General features: G+C 34.7%; 1 protein-coding gene across 1 annotated transcript in view; it reads right to left on the reverse strand.

Moving 5' to 3' along the window:
• MALRD1 (MAM and LDL receptor class A domain containing 1) overlaps positions 1 to 17,686 on the reverse strand; it is a 228,689-nt gene that overhangs the window by 79,182 nt on the left and 131,821 nt on the right. Inside the window, exon 29 of the mRNA XM_088524317.1 lies at positions 8,428 to 8,608. Within this exon, the coding sequence (XP_088380443.1) occupies positions 8,428 to 8,608 (181 nt within the window). The remainder of the gene's footprint in view (positions 1 to 8,427; positions 8,609 to 17,686) is intronic.

Here is a 17,686-nt window from a genome sequence, read left to right on the forward strand (position 1 = left end):
GAGGACATCAATTTATTCAAATAGAGGTAATGAATTTTACAGACTGTGGTCCTATATTCCCACCGGAGTAAAAATAGGAAAGGAATACTAAATTTCTGTTTTAGTATTACCTATAATACAGCTTTAAACTAACAGCATTAAGATGCAATTCAAATATCTAGAATGGATAATTCAAAGAAAATTTGTTGATAAAGCTGGTTACTGCAACAACTCACTTGAGCATTCAGTTTATAAATATGTACTTTTCTGAGCACTGAAATAAATAAAATCAGGCTTCAAATAGATATCTATCTCTCTCTTATTTTTTTTTTAACTGAACTCTGCACAGACCATTCATTTAACCTTTCCTCCATGTATTTCTCAAATCATTTGATATAATTCATTTCCAAGTCTTCCAAGTCATATGATTTCTATCAACAATTTTGCTATGTGTGAGGGTCTGGAATGTGCTATGTGTCCTACCCCTGACATGGAAAATCTCAGAAATCCATTGTTCTGGTTACTCTTGTCTCCATCATTGGAGACAGCCAAAACTCAGCTGTACCTTAAGCATCTAGCTGTACCTAGGATCTAGCTTTGAAGCTTGCTCTTCCTTCAGCAGGGTTTGGACCAAGTGGTCGTGTTCAACCTAGATTGTTTTTGAGATTTTACAAAAGAAAATATGTTTTAAAGGACAAGGAGTCCACCACAAGGAGTTTTGTAGCTTACAATAAATGCTAAATATTAGTCCAGCATGTAAATAAATTAATTAACAAGAATCATTTGAACAATAAAAATGTTGATTTTCTTCTAGATCAAAGCTGACAAGCTGCAGCATATAACCTTTTAAACAATCTTTTTCTCCCCCTACAGGGAACCCTGAGGGATTAGAGATTCTCATACAATAAATTATTACAGCACTTACTTATTATGTCCAATCAAAATGGTCATGGTTTATTGTACCCATTTATTTGGCTTCCCTTTTGAATCACAGCGTTTCCCGAAAACCAAGACACCACAAGAAACTAACTCAGGGCATATTTTGGATGAAATAGTGGCTACTGCCTCGATTGCCTGTTATGCAAATCCTGAAGCCAAATGAAATGGCAGTACTTTGAAAAGGAAAAAAAAATACATGAACAGGATATCACTTTTCAATTAGATGAAATTTAGTTTGATGCAACAGAAAGCCATATAATCTCCCAAATAGTTTTGAAGAGACCAGTAGAACTGGCTTAGCTTGTGGGTCACTAAACCCCGCAGGAAAATCATGTTACTGATGAATGCCTTAAGTACTTGCATTTATGTACACTTTCATTTCTAAGTAAGTGGTTAGTTCTGTATAGCCTCGCAGGGTAGCAACCAAGATAAGCTTTTCACTGGTAAGAATATATGTGTGCATATCCTCATGTATGTGTAGAAAACAAGCATGAAAGACAAGCATGAAAGACAAGCATGGAAAACAAATACATACCATAAAAAAACTCCAGATCCATCACAAGTTATGTATTTACCTTTACCCTCTCCAATCTAAAAAGTATCTACAGAGTACTAGCCTGTATAGTACTCCCAGAATTTATCAGCAGGGCAGGATTCATTTCAAGAAGCTGACAAGCACACCAGTAGTAACCCAGACACTTAGTCGCAGTTACCCAGAGAAGATTAGATATGAAAGAATAGTAGTGTTTCCTTTAAATTTTCTATTAAGAGGATAAAGCAGGTGCAGTGATTCTGGCTCTGACTCCATAAAGACAACTTTCTGTAAGACGAAAAGATCCTGTGATATCCATTATACCTAAAATCATTGAAAGAAGCAATCAGGCTGAAATTAATTACAATTTCCTAGAAAAGCTTCATTGGAATTGGAGCTCACCTATAGTTGGCACCCTGAAGTTCACAGTTCATGGTTTGTGCCAAATCATGCTTCATAAAAGCATAAAATAAGACGTTTGCACTTTTTATTTGCTCACCCCAATTGTTCTCTATCTTTTTCTACATTACTTTTTATCAAAGATTAAAAATCTTTTACCAGCCTCAGAGTACATAGGCAGGAATAGGAGCTCATGCTCACAATATGCTGATGTAGGAAACTGCCTTTTTTTTTTTTTTTTACCTTTAATGAGGCATTAGGGGGAGGCATTGACAACTGAGCAATGAGTGAGGGTTCAGTATTCTGTGTTTTATGCCTTTTGAGCTTGCAAGTGGTAAAAGTCGAGGAGACAGAGCAAAAATGGTGGTTCTGCAGAAAAATCTACTTCCTTATGGCTATGGACATATTCCACCACAGCAAATAATACCTCCTCACACAGTTTTGCATGTGGTCTTTGCCTCTAGGTCCCTTTCCCTTCCCTTCTTCCCTCTCAACCTGACTCCAGTGCTGATGGCTAGATTACAGCTCACAAAATTCAACTGAATAGATGAATGAAAGCTTTATCTAATGCAATATTTAAACCAATGTTTATCTCACAAAATTACTGCCAAGACATTGTTTCACTGTGATACAGAAAAAGATTACTACTCAATTACAGCACAATTTCCTCTTGCCACCGGAGATTTCTTATAATCATGTCATATGAATATTTTTCCTTTATACACACAGACTCGTCCCCGGGGGCTGTGATGCACTCAGTAGGGTACAGAACACAGATGCAAGTCCAGAATAATTGCAACAGGAAGACACTTCCTCAGCTGAATGCTCTCTCTGAATCTATGGAACCATCACCAGATGACAGCACTGAAATGAGGAGCATCATGAACTACAGATTTACAGAAGATCGTCTGTTTTCAACAGTGTCTTTGTATTTCAAAGGTGCTTAACCTCTACAGTAATGTGAAGTTAAAAACAAACAACCCCCCATATTCAAACCTGTATATTTTGCTAGATATGAACGGTCTTCCCTTTCGGTTCCTTCAAGGACTCCACTGCCAGGTATGTAGCACTAGCAGTAAGTGAATAGTAATCAGTGAATAGTAAGTGAATGATGAGATTTTTATTTTACACTGAAAATTTGCTTTTGAAACCACACACAACTAAATCAAAGTGTCTCTGAAGGTCAGCAAATTGACTTCAGAAGGTTTACATGAGATAAAGAAAAAGCAAAAGAAAAACACCAGGCTCTGTAAGTGCCAAAAGGCAGGTAAAAACTAAAACTCATTTGTCAGATTCAACAACAACAAAAAAACAAATCTAAAGGAAAGCAGGGTCTCCCAAGAAACTACTTCAGCTATTTTATTTTCTGCCTTCATTGCACCTGCTTATCAGATGGATAGTTCAAAGTTTAATTTCTATGGAAGAATGGGATCCTAAGAGGTACAACATTGATTTCATAGGCAGGAAAGTGAGATGCAAAAATGGCTTTCTCATGCTTCACATTTTGGGAATGCGAATTCTGCTGCAGGAATTTAGATCTTTCCCCAGCATAACTGTGACACCCAGAAGAATTTAAACTTGCCTCTACCTCCTCCACAGCTCTCCTGAGCAAAACACCTTCCCTACCAAGTCACTTTTGCATTTGGGAAGGCCAGTGTGCCCCTTTTCCGCACATGTGGAATGAAGAAGGTTATTTCTGTCCTAGAACTGAGTTCCTCTGTTATCTTTATTCTCTGCCAAGCATAATGAGATCAGAATTCTGCAAGATTTTCTCTCAAAAAGGCTTAACACATCCATGTTAACAAGTGTTAAGGAAACACACATTAAAAGTTGGAGCTAACAAAACTTACTAGGTTTCTCTGAGTTTTCCACTAAAATGAAGAAGATTCAATGGATCTCAACCACTAGCTGAACTTTTATAGATTGATACCCCACCATGAATTCAAAGATCAATTGCTTTATAAAGGCAAAATACAAACCTTAGGGTAGCAAATAAGAATTTTTACTTTTAATTTCAGCAGCAGATTTATATTGAATATATAATTTATATTGCCAAATAATGCAACTCTAGTGATCATATCAGAATATCTTGACATTGACACATTTATAAAAACAGTTGAAAAACAACAAAAAAATTAAAATGTTCTGAAGAGAGAGAGAAAAAAAGAAAATGATCACAAACCAGATATATTTGTATATATACAGTCATAATATATACCTAACTATATTTTGCATGACTAAATTAGCTCCAGAGCTTTCTCCTCCTGAATTTCCTCACTTCTCAATTCAGGACAATGTTTTTAGTGAATATTTGTTATAAAAGTTTGAACTTTTCTGAAGTTTCTGATCAGAAGTAAATAAATTCTCCTAGACATAAAGCTTTGCATGATACATACAATTTGCTGAGAATTCAAAACAAGCGGCAGCTTATTTTAAAAACACAAAAGTTGGACGAAGCACCCAAACACGAGGAAGTTTTAGTTGTTTTCTCTCTGATCTGCAAAGCTTGGGTAGAATTCTAATGAGAGGCGATTTCTCCTCCGAGACTTTCAAAGGCTTTTGTTTATGGGAGCATGGAAGCAAAGCTGTTCAAAGGATTGCAGGGCCTTCACCTATGGTCTGCACTGCAAGCAGTGGGTAAGGAGGAATACAAATATAATAGAGGGAAAGAAAAAGATTACCACTAGGCTAAGCAAGCTTTGTGATATTTTTAAGAAAATTTCTTTTCAGCTCAACTGCTAAAACAATTTCCCTTTAGTAGAAATATTATGACTTGTATTTTTATTTATTTATTACTTTCTTGTAAAAATCTGAATATATTATCAATAACACTTCAGGTATGACTAAAGGTATGTCCCATTTCCCTTAAACAACAGAATAGAGCTTGTAAAGTTTGATCCCAAACAGACAACTCACAAAGACCACTGAAGCTGTAATGGTTTTTCTTTACAACACTGAACCGCCACCCCATGAAAGAAAAATATACAAGTCAACTAAATAATCAACTATCTTAGAAATCTTTAGTTCAAATTTAAAAGATCAGATTTTTAAAAATTCAATTAGTAAGAGAAAAAGGAGGAAAGGAGTTTTGGAATATGTCAAACATCTTTTAATATTAAGAACAGTCTCTGACTGACATGACTTCACTATTATTTTTCAGAGTTTTCAATAAAAACTACAGTATAAAATATATCAGTTTTGGAGTTTAAATTACTTTTGCTCTGAAAATAAAACTTTACCTTTTAGAATGATTGATAAGACCCTCTGTTATACTTTCTTTGTTTCTCTCTCTGACAATATTTTCAGGGTTTCTCACATTTCTGGCAATCCACAGGTATTTCTTGGCCTTCACTTCTACAGAAATCAATGAGAGTTCAGGGAAATAAACGTTGCAGGATAGAGCCCCAGAAGTTCAGATCACAGAAACTAAAGTGATCTGTAACACTCTCCTGACATAAAAGTCTTTAACTGATTAAATTTTAAGGGGAAAAAAGACTCTCTTTTGTCTGTTCAACATACTTGTATAACATGACCAATATAAATCACAGTAATGTAAATCACATGCAAAAAAACTGCAGTGCTAATCTATCTCCATGTAGATTACCTTGTGGCATCCACAGCTGATTTTTATTATATACTATATGAATGCAAGCTGAAGAGAAACACACGTACAGTAAGACTTCAGATTTACTAACTTCTGCTATAACCATTGAGTTTTACCATATCACAAAAGGTAGTTCCCTCTCTTCCCCTAGGTGTATTATTTCTGCAAACATACAGTTATTTTGTCATGTAGACTATAAACCAGGATCCAGGAATACCACTGAGCAGCTTCTGAAAGGAACGCCAATGCAGAGGAAACTCTCCAAAGCACCTCCACATCCAGAACTGTTCTAAAAACCCATTAACTATAGTCTGTCCACTGTAAAGTGGTAAGCACCCATTTTTTCCCATGAACTTTAAAGCTTTCTCATTTCCATTCACCACACATTTGTTATTCAAGTTTGAATTATTTTCAATTATATTTTAGTGTTTTCTGAGCTTGGTCTGTTCCTCTGCTTATGTAATTACTGTGGCTAGAATAACTATATTGTTATATGATATTTTAGCTTAACCCAGCCAGTCTCAGTGAAAAATACAGATGTGGCTCCTGTTGCCCTATGGGATCCTACCCATATGTCTAACTCAACAGTTCTGCAACAACAAACATAGTACTTGAATAAGCATTGTAAATCAAGCCATTTTGTTGAGAAGCAACCCCTGACTCCTGTTTTTTCTCCTTGCTATGCTACTTTTCTCCTTGGGGTTTGTTTGTTGTCTTTTAAGCTTTGTTGCAAGAGCCACAATAAAGCATGTACCCTGTGCTGAAGAAAAAAAAAACGACATGTTTTTTTCTATCCTGAATGCCCCAGGCTTGTGTCAGAGGGGAAATGTTATTTTTGCGAATCTAGCAAAATGTATTTTGTTTGTCCGTTCCACTGTTTATCTGTAAAGAATCAATAACAACAAGAATAAAAAGGTCAAATCAGGTTCTTTCATGTCAGCACGCCAACAGGAAGGTCAGCTTATCAAAAGTCTCAGGAAAATTAAACAACCAGATCTCAACTTGTGGAGTAGAAAAGAAAAAATGATACTCGGGACTGATGTAAAACATATTAAAGAATGCAATGATTTATCCTTGACTTTGTTTTTTGCCCTAATTACAATGTTGATGTGGAGAAATGATATATTTTTATTTACAGACATTATTTATATACATGCACATAGGAACAGTTAAAAATATATATATATGATGGAGATCCAATCCTACTGAACAACAAAGGCATAAGCTTTAAGAACAGAGCAGTGAATCCATAAATTCCTGTCAAAAATTCTATTCTTACAGAGAACATGCACCTAAACACCTGAACTGCCTCACATGTAACAATATTTTTTTCATGCAAGATTGGTTATAAAATAATATTAACAGTCAGGTCTGTGCGGTCATACACTAAAACCAATGTAAATTTCAGCAATCTTAACATTTTGAGATCTTTAAGGTCTTTCATATGACACCTTTCCACTCCAGGTTGAAAGAATTTCCTCCCTCAAAATGACAACTCTGTGGAGTATTTCCACTAATACTTCAGATTATGAAATGTATGGACATGCATAAAATGTATGGAAATGTACCAAGACTAATCATATCAGTATTTGACATTATATGAAAATATGTTGATACCATCTTTAGAAATGTACAAGGAGTTTTCCTTTAAAAGGAATATTGCTATTTTTGCTAACTGAATTTTTTCATAAATGTGACCATGAAATGAAAAGCCTAAAATGTTTTAGCCTCAAAATGGGACAGAATCCCGGCAATACAGTTTAACTAGGTCCAGCTTTATGAATGAATATATCCAATCCACAATTTGGCAATAAGTTGCAAAAGAGCACCCCTTTTGCTGTGCAAGAAGCACAGGGGAATGTTGTCTTCACCTCCTGTCTCCCACCATTGACCCTTAATTCATCTATTTTTGTCTGCTGGAGAATGATCACATTCCTAGCAACAGACACATTCCGGAATTCATTAAAAAAATTACAAGGGGGTCAGAAACATTCACATGCCAAAAAGAACTTTCAAGTGTGTATCTGCATTGAACTTTTAGTTCAGAACAAAAATGCATTTTTGAAGCAGCTCTTCCAGTATATCCACCCTCCATACCTTGCCTTACCCTGCAGAGTAATGTATATGAATGGACAACTCCATTTTCTTCAGGTGACACTACTTCAAAAAATGCTCTCCAGAAGTACACTTTCCATGTTCCAATACTAATGGGCATACAGACCTCAGCAGAAAATTAAATTTAGCCTAAATAACACACCTAAACTCCTAACTACGTGGATATGCAGCCTCAGCACTGATTATCTCGCTCAAAAAATCACTTATTTCACAACTCATGTTGTATCCTATTGATGATGGAGACTACATGGTTCTTTAATGGAAGCCACAATCCAAGCAACTTTTATTTCTAGGAAAACTCGGTTCTTATCTTGTTCTACGCTCAGAAATGCATAAATTAAATAAGGAGAATACACGTGAGAGAGGCACAAGTTTTCTTTACATCGCTGGCCCTAACCCTTGAAAGTGAATTGAGAAGGAAGACCATGATAGTGGTTTATTTGTGGTTTCAATTCTTTTTTTTTTTTTCAATAAAAATGCCAATTTTATGACTACAAAATAGGGAGCTAAAGGTCTTTTTTTAACATAATATGACATAATTTATAAGAACTGCTATATACAACAACAGTGACTCTTAGAATAAATTAGCAACAATTTAAACAGGTTTCTGAAAAGAAAGCTCTAATTCAAAAGCCCCCCAGAATTCTTGGATTTATCTTTAATGATTTAGCAGGAGAGATTTACACTCGTACAAAAGTTTCTGTATAAACAGAAATTTGTATTAAAGTAATATTTGCAAATGATTTTTGGATAGTGGCATTATGGTAAATTCTATAAAGCCGTGACATATTTCAAAGCTATCAAGAACATCCTACACCTCCTTTTCGTACCCCTCTAGAAACTTTCCTCTGGAACTTACTTGTGGTGCAGTTCTGGAACTCTATGTCGTCTATTGCTGCTCCTCCTCCCAGGTCTCTGGTACGAATGCCTTCAAAAAGAACTTCAAAATTCCTCAGCTTTCCCAGATGTAACTCAACTTTCTTCCATTCATCACTATGATTTCCTGAATCACTCCATATTTTCACAATTCCATCATTACTCTGAAGCATAAATAAAACAGGTACTGTTAGGTATATATACAGATTAAGAAATACCAGTTTTTGTACAACTTCTTTTGTACAAGAAGATTCTTGAAGATATCTTTTCAGTTTTGTTAAGAAATAGTGAACAAATGATTTGCTAGAAGAATAGAAAAAATGCAAGATGAGATAATTACACCACAAATCACATAAAATTCAATAATGGATTGGGTCTCAGAAAGAAATTACTATATGTATGATTGAACTCCAAAACAATATGATCTGGTAGAGCTATATATAATTTCATATAAACCTAAAAGTTGTAACAATGGTAGTATAAGAGGAAAAATAATCTAATAAATATGAAGTATTCATGTATTCGCTACAATTTATTTAAATGGAAGTAGTAGTTTCCTGACTTTCAAATGTGCTAATATATTTAAAAGCTTTTCCTTAACATTCCAGTCATACCACCTAAGTGGCAAACCTGCAGGAAACAATATGCTTCTTTTTAATAGTATTAGAATGCAAATGCACTAATTTCAATTGTTCAGAATACCTGATCCATATATATGATGACACTGTCAATATTTGCAGAATTTGGGTATATATCTCAAATTAAATTTCTTCATGACTTTGTGCCAAATCATGTAAAACGTAGATGAAAAGTATTCCTGCACTAGTCTTTTCTTATCAAAACTCATCAGTACTCCAAAAAGGCTTAATACAAGCAGCACGTGATGCAGCAAACAACTATGTACAATGCTCTAAGCAGGCAGTATATGAATGCACAAAATCACAAAATGCACAAAGAAAAATAGAGACAAAAGTAAAAAGCCAGAATTACGTTTATTTACATGTGGTGAACCTGTTAAATAGGGTTATGTTAAAATTGTCTTATGCATATTTATGATGAGAGAAATAGAAAATGAAGCTAGTTTTTTGATACTGCATGCCACTTAAGTAGATGCAGATGAGTATAAACAAAAACTACAAATTCACTGTACCTAAATTGTGGAATTTGCACAATTATTAATATCTTCTAGAGGAGGCTCTCAGACTTATCACAATGTGGAAATAATGAGATAAGGGAATATCACTGTAGAGGTGCTAGTTGAAAAGAATGGCAGCTTTACATTAAATTACAGGAAAATTACATTAAATTAAAGGAAAACAAAAACAAAAAACATAGGAAAGGATCTCCACAACAAAAATCCACTGATACTCAGCTGAACAAAATCTGTGCACACCTTATTAGGTATTATTATTAGTATTATACCAGCACAGGCAGCAGTTCAGTGTAAGTCATGATGAGTGAGCACACAAGCATCTACAGAGGCAAGGTTAGGCATTCCTGCTTTAGTTATCTTTCACTGGCTTAAAGCCTATGACACATTCTGTTAAAAGTAAAATAATATAACAGGACTTTGTTGGTGCTTTCGTGTTTGATAACAAACAGTTACGATTTGCTTAATGTATTTCTCACAATAAGACTCATAACCATTTTATTTAGGTGCTATCAAGATCACAGATCTATTTATTCATTAAGGGATGTCCAACTCCTTTCAGACCTATAATCAATACAATTGTGGGGAACTGGTATTAGAATGAATGTGAGTCCCTCTCTAAAAATTCCATTTAAGTTTCTCCCTGAAAATAGTTATAAATGAAAATTTCTCCCTTTTGTAGAAGGCCTGAGGATACACAGTGCTGAATAAGGATAGTTATAATAATGAAAGCAAATTTTAAAGATGGAAAACTTTCTGACAAATCAACTTAATTTTATTTACATACTATTCTTCGTAAAAGATGCAGTCATTTAATTGTTTCAGTAACTCCAAAATATCCATTGCATTGATTCTAATCTTTCTGAATAACCTCCAAAACAGGATTACATATCAGTAGGATAATTTGTTTAGTCTAGGAAAAAACCTTCCATCTATCCATGACACAAGTAAAATGGATGAGTATGAGGAATTACATTTGGCTCTATGGTCTCCACCATGGAATACAAAACAAAACTTACAAAAGTAGCACTTTTTAGCATTTAATCCATCTGTTGTCTCTGGACCCCTCTTCTGTCTGCCCTTGAGAACTCTATGAAAGGAGAAACTTTCCCAAACACTATTTATAAGTAATTACAGATTAATTTTATAAAAGCAGTTTCAGTGATGTATATCGCTTGGAGAATTTAAGAGACTTAAAATGAAGTAGATATTATTAATACTAAATGTTAAGGGAATTATTTTCAATTGATCCATCTAAGTGAAAAAGAAACATTCAAAACTTGCAGGCATTACAACATTAAGTCCCAGTTCTATAAAAATTTATGTGTGTTTAAGTTTGGATGATGGAAGTAAATGGAGTCTCCTACAAAATATAGAAATGAATCTTTATATAAATTCTAGCAGGTGTTAAATGTAGTGCAGTTAACCACAAAATGGTCCTCACTTCTGCTTTTAGACAGATTTTGATTGATTTCCTACTATATTTTATTACATTATATTCTGTTTTGACATGTTGCATTTATCATGCTGATAATAACAGGTAATGCTGATCACATTTCTTCATAAAAAACGTGTAAGATGTGTTAGCAATCAATTTGTACTTGGCATCCTAACCATAAAGTAAGAAGTCTTTATGCAATTACAGGAACTCTAGGTCATTTTTTAACAGTAAAACATTGAAATATGAATAAAACTTTTTGCTGAAAAGAAAATGGTCAAAGAGAATACTTAACAAAAGCAAGAAGTGATAGTGTCCTTGCATTTGACAAAATCTGAAATATGTGTACACAAATAAAACATAGAGGTAAAAGCTGCTTCTTTCCCTGGCTCGGTACAACAGTACCAATTCCTACATGACAACATCCCTTCACGAAGCATGAAAGGCTCATTTTTACTTGCTTGGCTACAGCTGTACATAAGGAAAGGAAAAGAAACCTCATCTTCTGCATAGCAGCACAAAGTCTTTTCAAAACTGGCGTACAAAATACAAGCTCTGCACCTCGTGTGTTTGAAAACAACCAAGGAGAGCTGAAAAAGGCAGACAGAGGGGAGGTTTGACCCCACTCCTTTCCCCAGACCCAGACACTGGAGTTTGTTTCGCTATATCCTTTTCTGGATACATACTTGGCACGAAAAGATCATTGTTTGAACTTTGTCAACTTTGCATATTCCATTTCATGAATTATTGTTTTGTTTTCCGCATTCTTCTGCCATTTAATCTGTCTGGTGCTTTGGCATTTCTTTGATATCTTTGGAATGTGTTTGCTTAAAAAAAAAGATCCAAGGCAGAAAATCAGTCTGCATCCAGACAACCTATGATCTTTTTCAATCTCATATACATGTATTAATAAAGTAGAGATATATGAAAATTGGAAGAAATCTGTCTTGGTGTAGAGAAGACTGGAGGCCATGGAGTTATTCTTTTCTTTTTATGAAGTTATTTATACCAACACATATACATGCTGAGTAACTGCATTGCTATTCAGTCTGGAGCAATGCCAAAAGTCCCAGTCTTTGGAACCTAATGTTCCCTTAGGTGTTATGATCTGTTGCTTTGGCCAGTAGCATCAATGCTGCTTGTGCATGCAAGTTGATTGAAAAAGGTGAAGAGCGTGGCTGCCACCACCACATTTTTGGTTTCACACCTCTTGTGCATTCTTAGCATCATACTGTAAGCTCCACATTCCTTTGCTATCCTTGTTTGTCCTTAAGCCCAGTCTCTCTTTTCCTCATGCCAGCACTTATGCATCAAAGCCACAAATTCTTTCTTACCCTCATAACATTAGCTTTGCACTTCCTTCCAGTTCAGTTTTTGTTCTGGTTTTGGTTGCAGGCTCTGAAAAGTTATTAATTGCATGACACTGCCCTCTATGGGACAAAAGCAGTGGAAGGTCAAGCTGAGGTGGCAAGCCATCATTAGAGTAACCGATGCATTTTTTCATTAACTTGCAGCAGCGGTTCCTGTTCTTTCACTGTCCTACTGAGTGATATCTGCTCTGAAGATAACACAATCACATCTATGAAAATTGTAAAATGTTTAGATCTATACATTCATATGCCTAGGCATATTGGTAAATCCCTATTCATATTCAGAGGATTTTTTACCTACCTTCTGATAGTCTGAGAGGAATTATTTCTTAATGATTTCATTGCATTGCAATTCAGGACCTTCTTCATGCTTGTCTTCATCTGAAGAACTATCTAAAGCATTTATAACCTCTCTTCTAAGAACTTTCTTTCAGGCGAGAAAGTGTATTTTATTTGGCTCAATAGCCTAATGAACTCACCTGGGGAAACTAAGAATGAAGAAAAGGCAAGACTATCTTTCTGTCTTTTACTATTACTTTAATTCTTCACTGAAGGTTCATATTTTTGCTGTGCAACAGAGAACCATCATTCCTCTTAAGGCTATGTTTCTAATACAGTCAGAACACTACTATGAACTGAATCCAATGAATGCAAAGCAGTGTGCCATACTCTATTACGAGATATTGAAAGAAACTTCTTATGATACACTCGTCATCAGAGGAATACACTAAGTATTTCAGATGCAATATAAAAGTTCTGCTATGAGAAACCAGCCTTGTTACTTCGGTAGTCAAACAGCAATGAGTCCCAGGTTTTGTTCTTTAGCTGTACCTCTTCTTCTATTAATATTCTGGGATGAGAGGGGTTCAAAATTTTTCCCTGATTCATATGCATCTGATATTTGCTTCAGGAAAGTCACAGGAAATGAAACCGGGCTTACCAAATGGATGGAGGCAATAATTTGTTTTCCTAAATATTCATGGTCTACTCAAACCAGTATCTTTGAGGGCTTTCTAATCAGAGGTAGAATATTTTCAAGTCATTTCTCAAAAAAGTAACTATTTATTATTATTATTATAAAGAGACTTCCAGGATTTATAGAATCAAAAGACTTCCTAACATCTTTCCACCGTTTATAGGTTTGACAGAAACTGAAGTCTATTTACAGATTTCTTCCCTGCAAAATGTTATTATTATTTTTTTCAAACAGAATGCTAAACAGATAAAAAAACACATTATAGAACTAACACAAGGTAAATTTAACTGTCATTACTCATTCCCTGCTTTTTGATGCATTTTTACTCTGCCTGCTACTTTTTAGATTGTATCTTCTCTTCATTCAGAATCAAGAACATTTCATGAACTAATTAACTAACAAATGTTTTAAATAAAATTTTGCTTTCTGTGATAGACTAGCCTCCTGAAAACCTGTGATGGTCACCAACTAGCTTAAAGGCGGGTTCATGACCATGTCTACAGTTTCTTCCCGCCTTGAATCACCATGGTGTGGAGAACCATCTTTCACTTTTTGAGGCAAAAGAAGTCTGAAGGAAGAAAAATCACAGCTATTTTTTTCCCTTATATTTTAACCATTCTCTTCCGTTTAGCTGCAGCTCTGCAAATAACAAATCAGTGAACATCTCTGCACACATTTTTGATAATATCTACTTTGCTTTTGCAAGTGCCCTACTTTCAAAAAGTGCTGACAGCCTTCCTAATAGGTTTGGGCTTTTGTTACCTCGCCACGGCAACAGAGAATCACAGACTCACAGCATCTTTAATAATCGTGGTTCCTAGGAATAAGTCCTTTATACATAGCTTGAAAAAATAGGCACTAAGATGCAATAAGACTGAAGATTGATGCTTCATAAAGGAATCTCTTAAGAGAAAAATATCTGAATTATCGTGTTGTCTTCACTTATTTTCAAAAGCACTTGACAGTTTCTATCTCTCATTTCATTTCTCACAGATTTTCTCTTAAAACTTAACTTCCTAAAAGAACATTGCTTAGATTATTTGGAAGTGGTCCCTGAGCTCTACAGATTGGCCCTTATACTGCGTTCAAGCCAAAAAACCTCTACATTACATCAAACACCTAGACCAAACAACGTAAAACCTCAGATTAATACATTGATTTGTATGAGACAAAATATGTACTAATTTATATGTGCAGATTTGAATGTTAAGCTTTTTTTTTCTTCTTCTTCCTTTTTTTTTTTTTTTTCTCCAGTAGAATGACATTGTCTACTTATTAGTTGATTTGTGTATACTTCCTTGGGTTTTGGATAACTGCCACAGATAAGTCAGGAAAAAGACCATTTTCCATCTGATTCAGTGGCAGCAGAAAACTGACAGCATTATCTATTGTCTTTAAATTTTCAGTGTTTGATATGATGGACAATGTAGGAGATCAACTGTCTGCACCAAAATAGAATTCTAAATAGACAGATCATTCCTGCTTGAAGGTGGAATCAGATGGTCAGAGATGGGAGGGTCTGTTCCTTTTTTATACTATATTACTAATAGTCTGAGAAACCAAAGTGGACAAAAAATCCAATGGCTAATGGATTAATATAGGAAAAAATAATCAAAAAGGGGAAATAAAATGAGACTTTTGGGAAAGCTGGTGACAGGAAGAGAAATGAGAGCAGACAGTAAGGTCATGAAGATATAAGTTATGAACGAGTATGTCTGTCCTCTGGCACAATGTCAATCATCAGGCTGATAATAATTCAATACAAACAATTCAGCTGAACTTTGTAACAGCACTAGTTACAATAACTCATCTTAGCTTTGACAGGCTACTTTATTTTAGAGAAAGACACATACTGTGTAACATTTGGTATGTGTATGCAAATGCAAGCTAAATGAATAAAGCCTTTGCTCATGCTGTTAATCTTATAGGAAAATCCGGATATAACAATAGTTATATACTATTTCACTCAAACTGCTGTTTTGAGAACTTGTCTCTCCAACTTAATACGTCCACAGGGATTTGTGATTAAGATTAGCATCACGTATAGGAAATCACTGCTAATTATCTAAAGGTTGAAGCTCTGCATCAAGCATACAGTTTCAAAATTAGTAAATCCACTAGAAGAGCTCTGAGAGCAACAAACAGAAATTCTGAAATATTCAGCAAATAAAGGTGATCAAAAAGAGAAAAACAGATAAAACTGCAAAAATCTATGCAGTAAAGATTCTGAAAGACTTGCAAATGTAACACAACAGTAACACAACAGAGTAGGTTTTAGTTTATGGATGGACTGCTGAGTGATGAGAATACTGAAGTTCTACCAGCTTCAGTGGAAATTCATGATATTCAGAGCTGAAAATAATGTACTAAAATATTTAAAATAAGCTGCTCCTTCACAATTCTGGCATATATTTCGGTACTACAAATGCTAGTTAGTGTGCTTCTGCCTTCTATAAAAATATTTTAAAAAAAAGAAAATCAAGAGGAACAAATGCTATCTCTAAGAAATTATGTGATTCTAAGAGTATTAGAGGCATTAAAATTTGGCTTTGCTTTTAAAGATATCTTATAAAATCATATAACTGCATTTTCACAGTGCATTGTAAAAAGACAGAAAACTGCAAACACTGATTTCTCAGCCTTCTTTCTCATTAGAGAGTGTCTATGTTATTAACCTCTACAGGGTTTTATAGTCAGAGTTAATGACCATCCATCCATCCATACCCGTCATTTCCTTCTCTGTGTAAAACAGTAACGTGATTTTCACTCTCTGAAAAATAATTTCCTCAATTTTAATTTCCAAAATTAACATTACTCTGATAAAGGAACTGTATTTCAGTGAACAATATGCATTCTATGGTACAATTTTGTTAAATAATCTTCCACCACTGATGAAATACCTTATTTTAAACAGAGTAATTCTGGATTTTGGAGCCTCATATTAATACCTTTCAGAGTACCCAAAGGCATTAGCAGTTCACCCTATCGTGAGTGTCAACATTTGCAAAATTGCTAAGAGCTAAGTGGTAAGATTCTTGACTCTTAATTGCTGTAAATTCCTAGTTGATAAAAGCCAGCTTCAAAAACACCTTAATAGGAAGTGACTAGTCATTCAGCTGCAGAGAGTGTTTTGTTTCAAGCAGGTACATAGTTCCAGGCATGAACAATTAACTTGCTCATTAGCAAAGATGAAATCATATTTAAAAGTTTTGAGAAAGAATTCTATATTAGGAATGAAAGAGTATCATGCTAACTCTATTTGAAATATTGTGTAATATCTTTGTCTTAAATTTTGGGTTGTCCTGTCAGTAGTAAAACCAGCTTTCATTTATAACCAACAAACTCTGCACTTTCTTATTTGAATCTTTTTACATAATACTTTCCATCAAATATGCCTCTGTGCTCTGGCTCTCCAAATACATCTTCATTCTGTACATTACCCTTACCAGTTAGGACAGAGTATCAGAACTGCTCATCTTCATCAAAGCTGATTCAATACGCACCTCATATTATTCTGTCCTGTCCATAGCGGCAATGGCATTTCCATAAGCCATTCAGTGTTTCAAGCAACTCAGTTTCATTTTCTTTCAAACTCTGTCACACCTTTGTTTCAATCATTTCTTTCCCTTTTCTTCATTTTTTTCCCCACTGCAGAGTCAAGGCAATTGTAATTTTGTGAAGACAAAAGCTAATATTTGGAATAATCACCATTACAAAACCACTAGGAAGACTTTGAACAACTACTGCCACCATCTGGAATGCCAAACATAACCACAGTATAACAGATATTGTGCAATGATAGATCCCTTCGGTCTATTTACACTGACTGCCAAAGAATATGCAGCAAATATACAGTAAATAATGCAGCAAAACAGTTTATAAATCAAAATCATAGCAAGATGATTTACAGAAATAAGATAATCCCAAACACGTCATGTTTCTCCTTGTAGAGGACACATTCTAAAGACCCCATGAAACCAAATTTACCAATTTCGGTTTATGAAACCAAAATAAAATAATGACTCAAATTGCAGTTTTTTATTATGCAGTCTTAACTTATGGTCTTCCATATACTTTGAGATTTTCAAAATATTGTTGATGGTCCTATCATTTCTTACCATTTAAGAACTGTACTTAGATCACTTTTTTTTTTTTTTTTTTTTTTTTTGTGTGTGTGTGTGTTAGTGTCCCCTTTTACCAGTTGTGTTATGGAAAGACAGAAATGATATAAATTAGCCTTCCAAATAGAATGCAAATGCCCCTACCCAGGGACGCAGCCCTAAGGTGTCTTGGAAAGCCTGGCCATGT

Source organism: Tinamus guttatus, unplaced genomic scaffold (genome assembly GCF_059628265.1).
Source record: "Tinamus guttatus ecotype Peru unplaced genomic scaffold, ASM5962826v1 Tinamus_guttatus_pri_ptg000209l, whole genome shotgun sequence".
In the NCBI taxonomy this organism is placed as follows: domain Eukaryota; kingdom Metazoa; phylum Chordata; class Aves; order Tinamiformes; family Tinamidae; genus Tinamus; species Tinamus guttatus.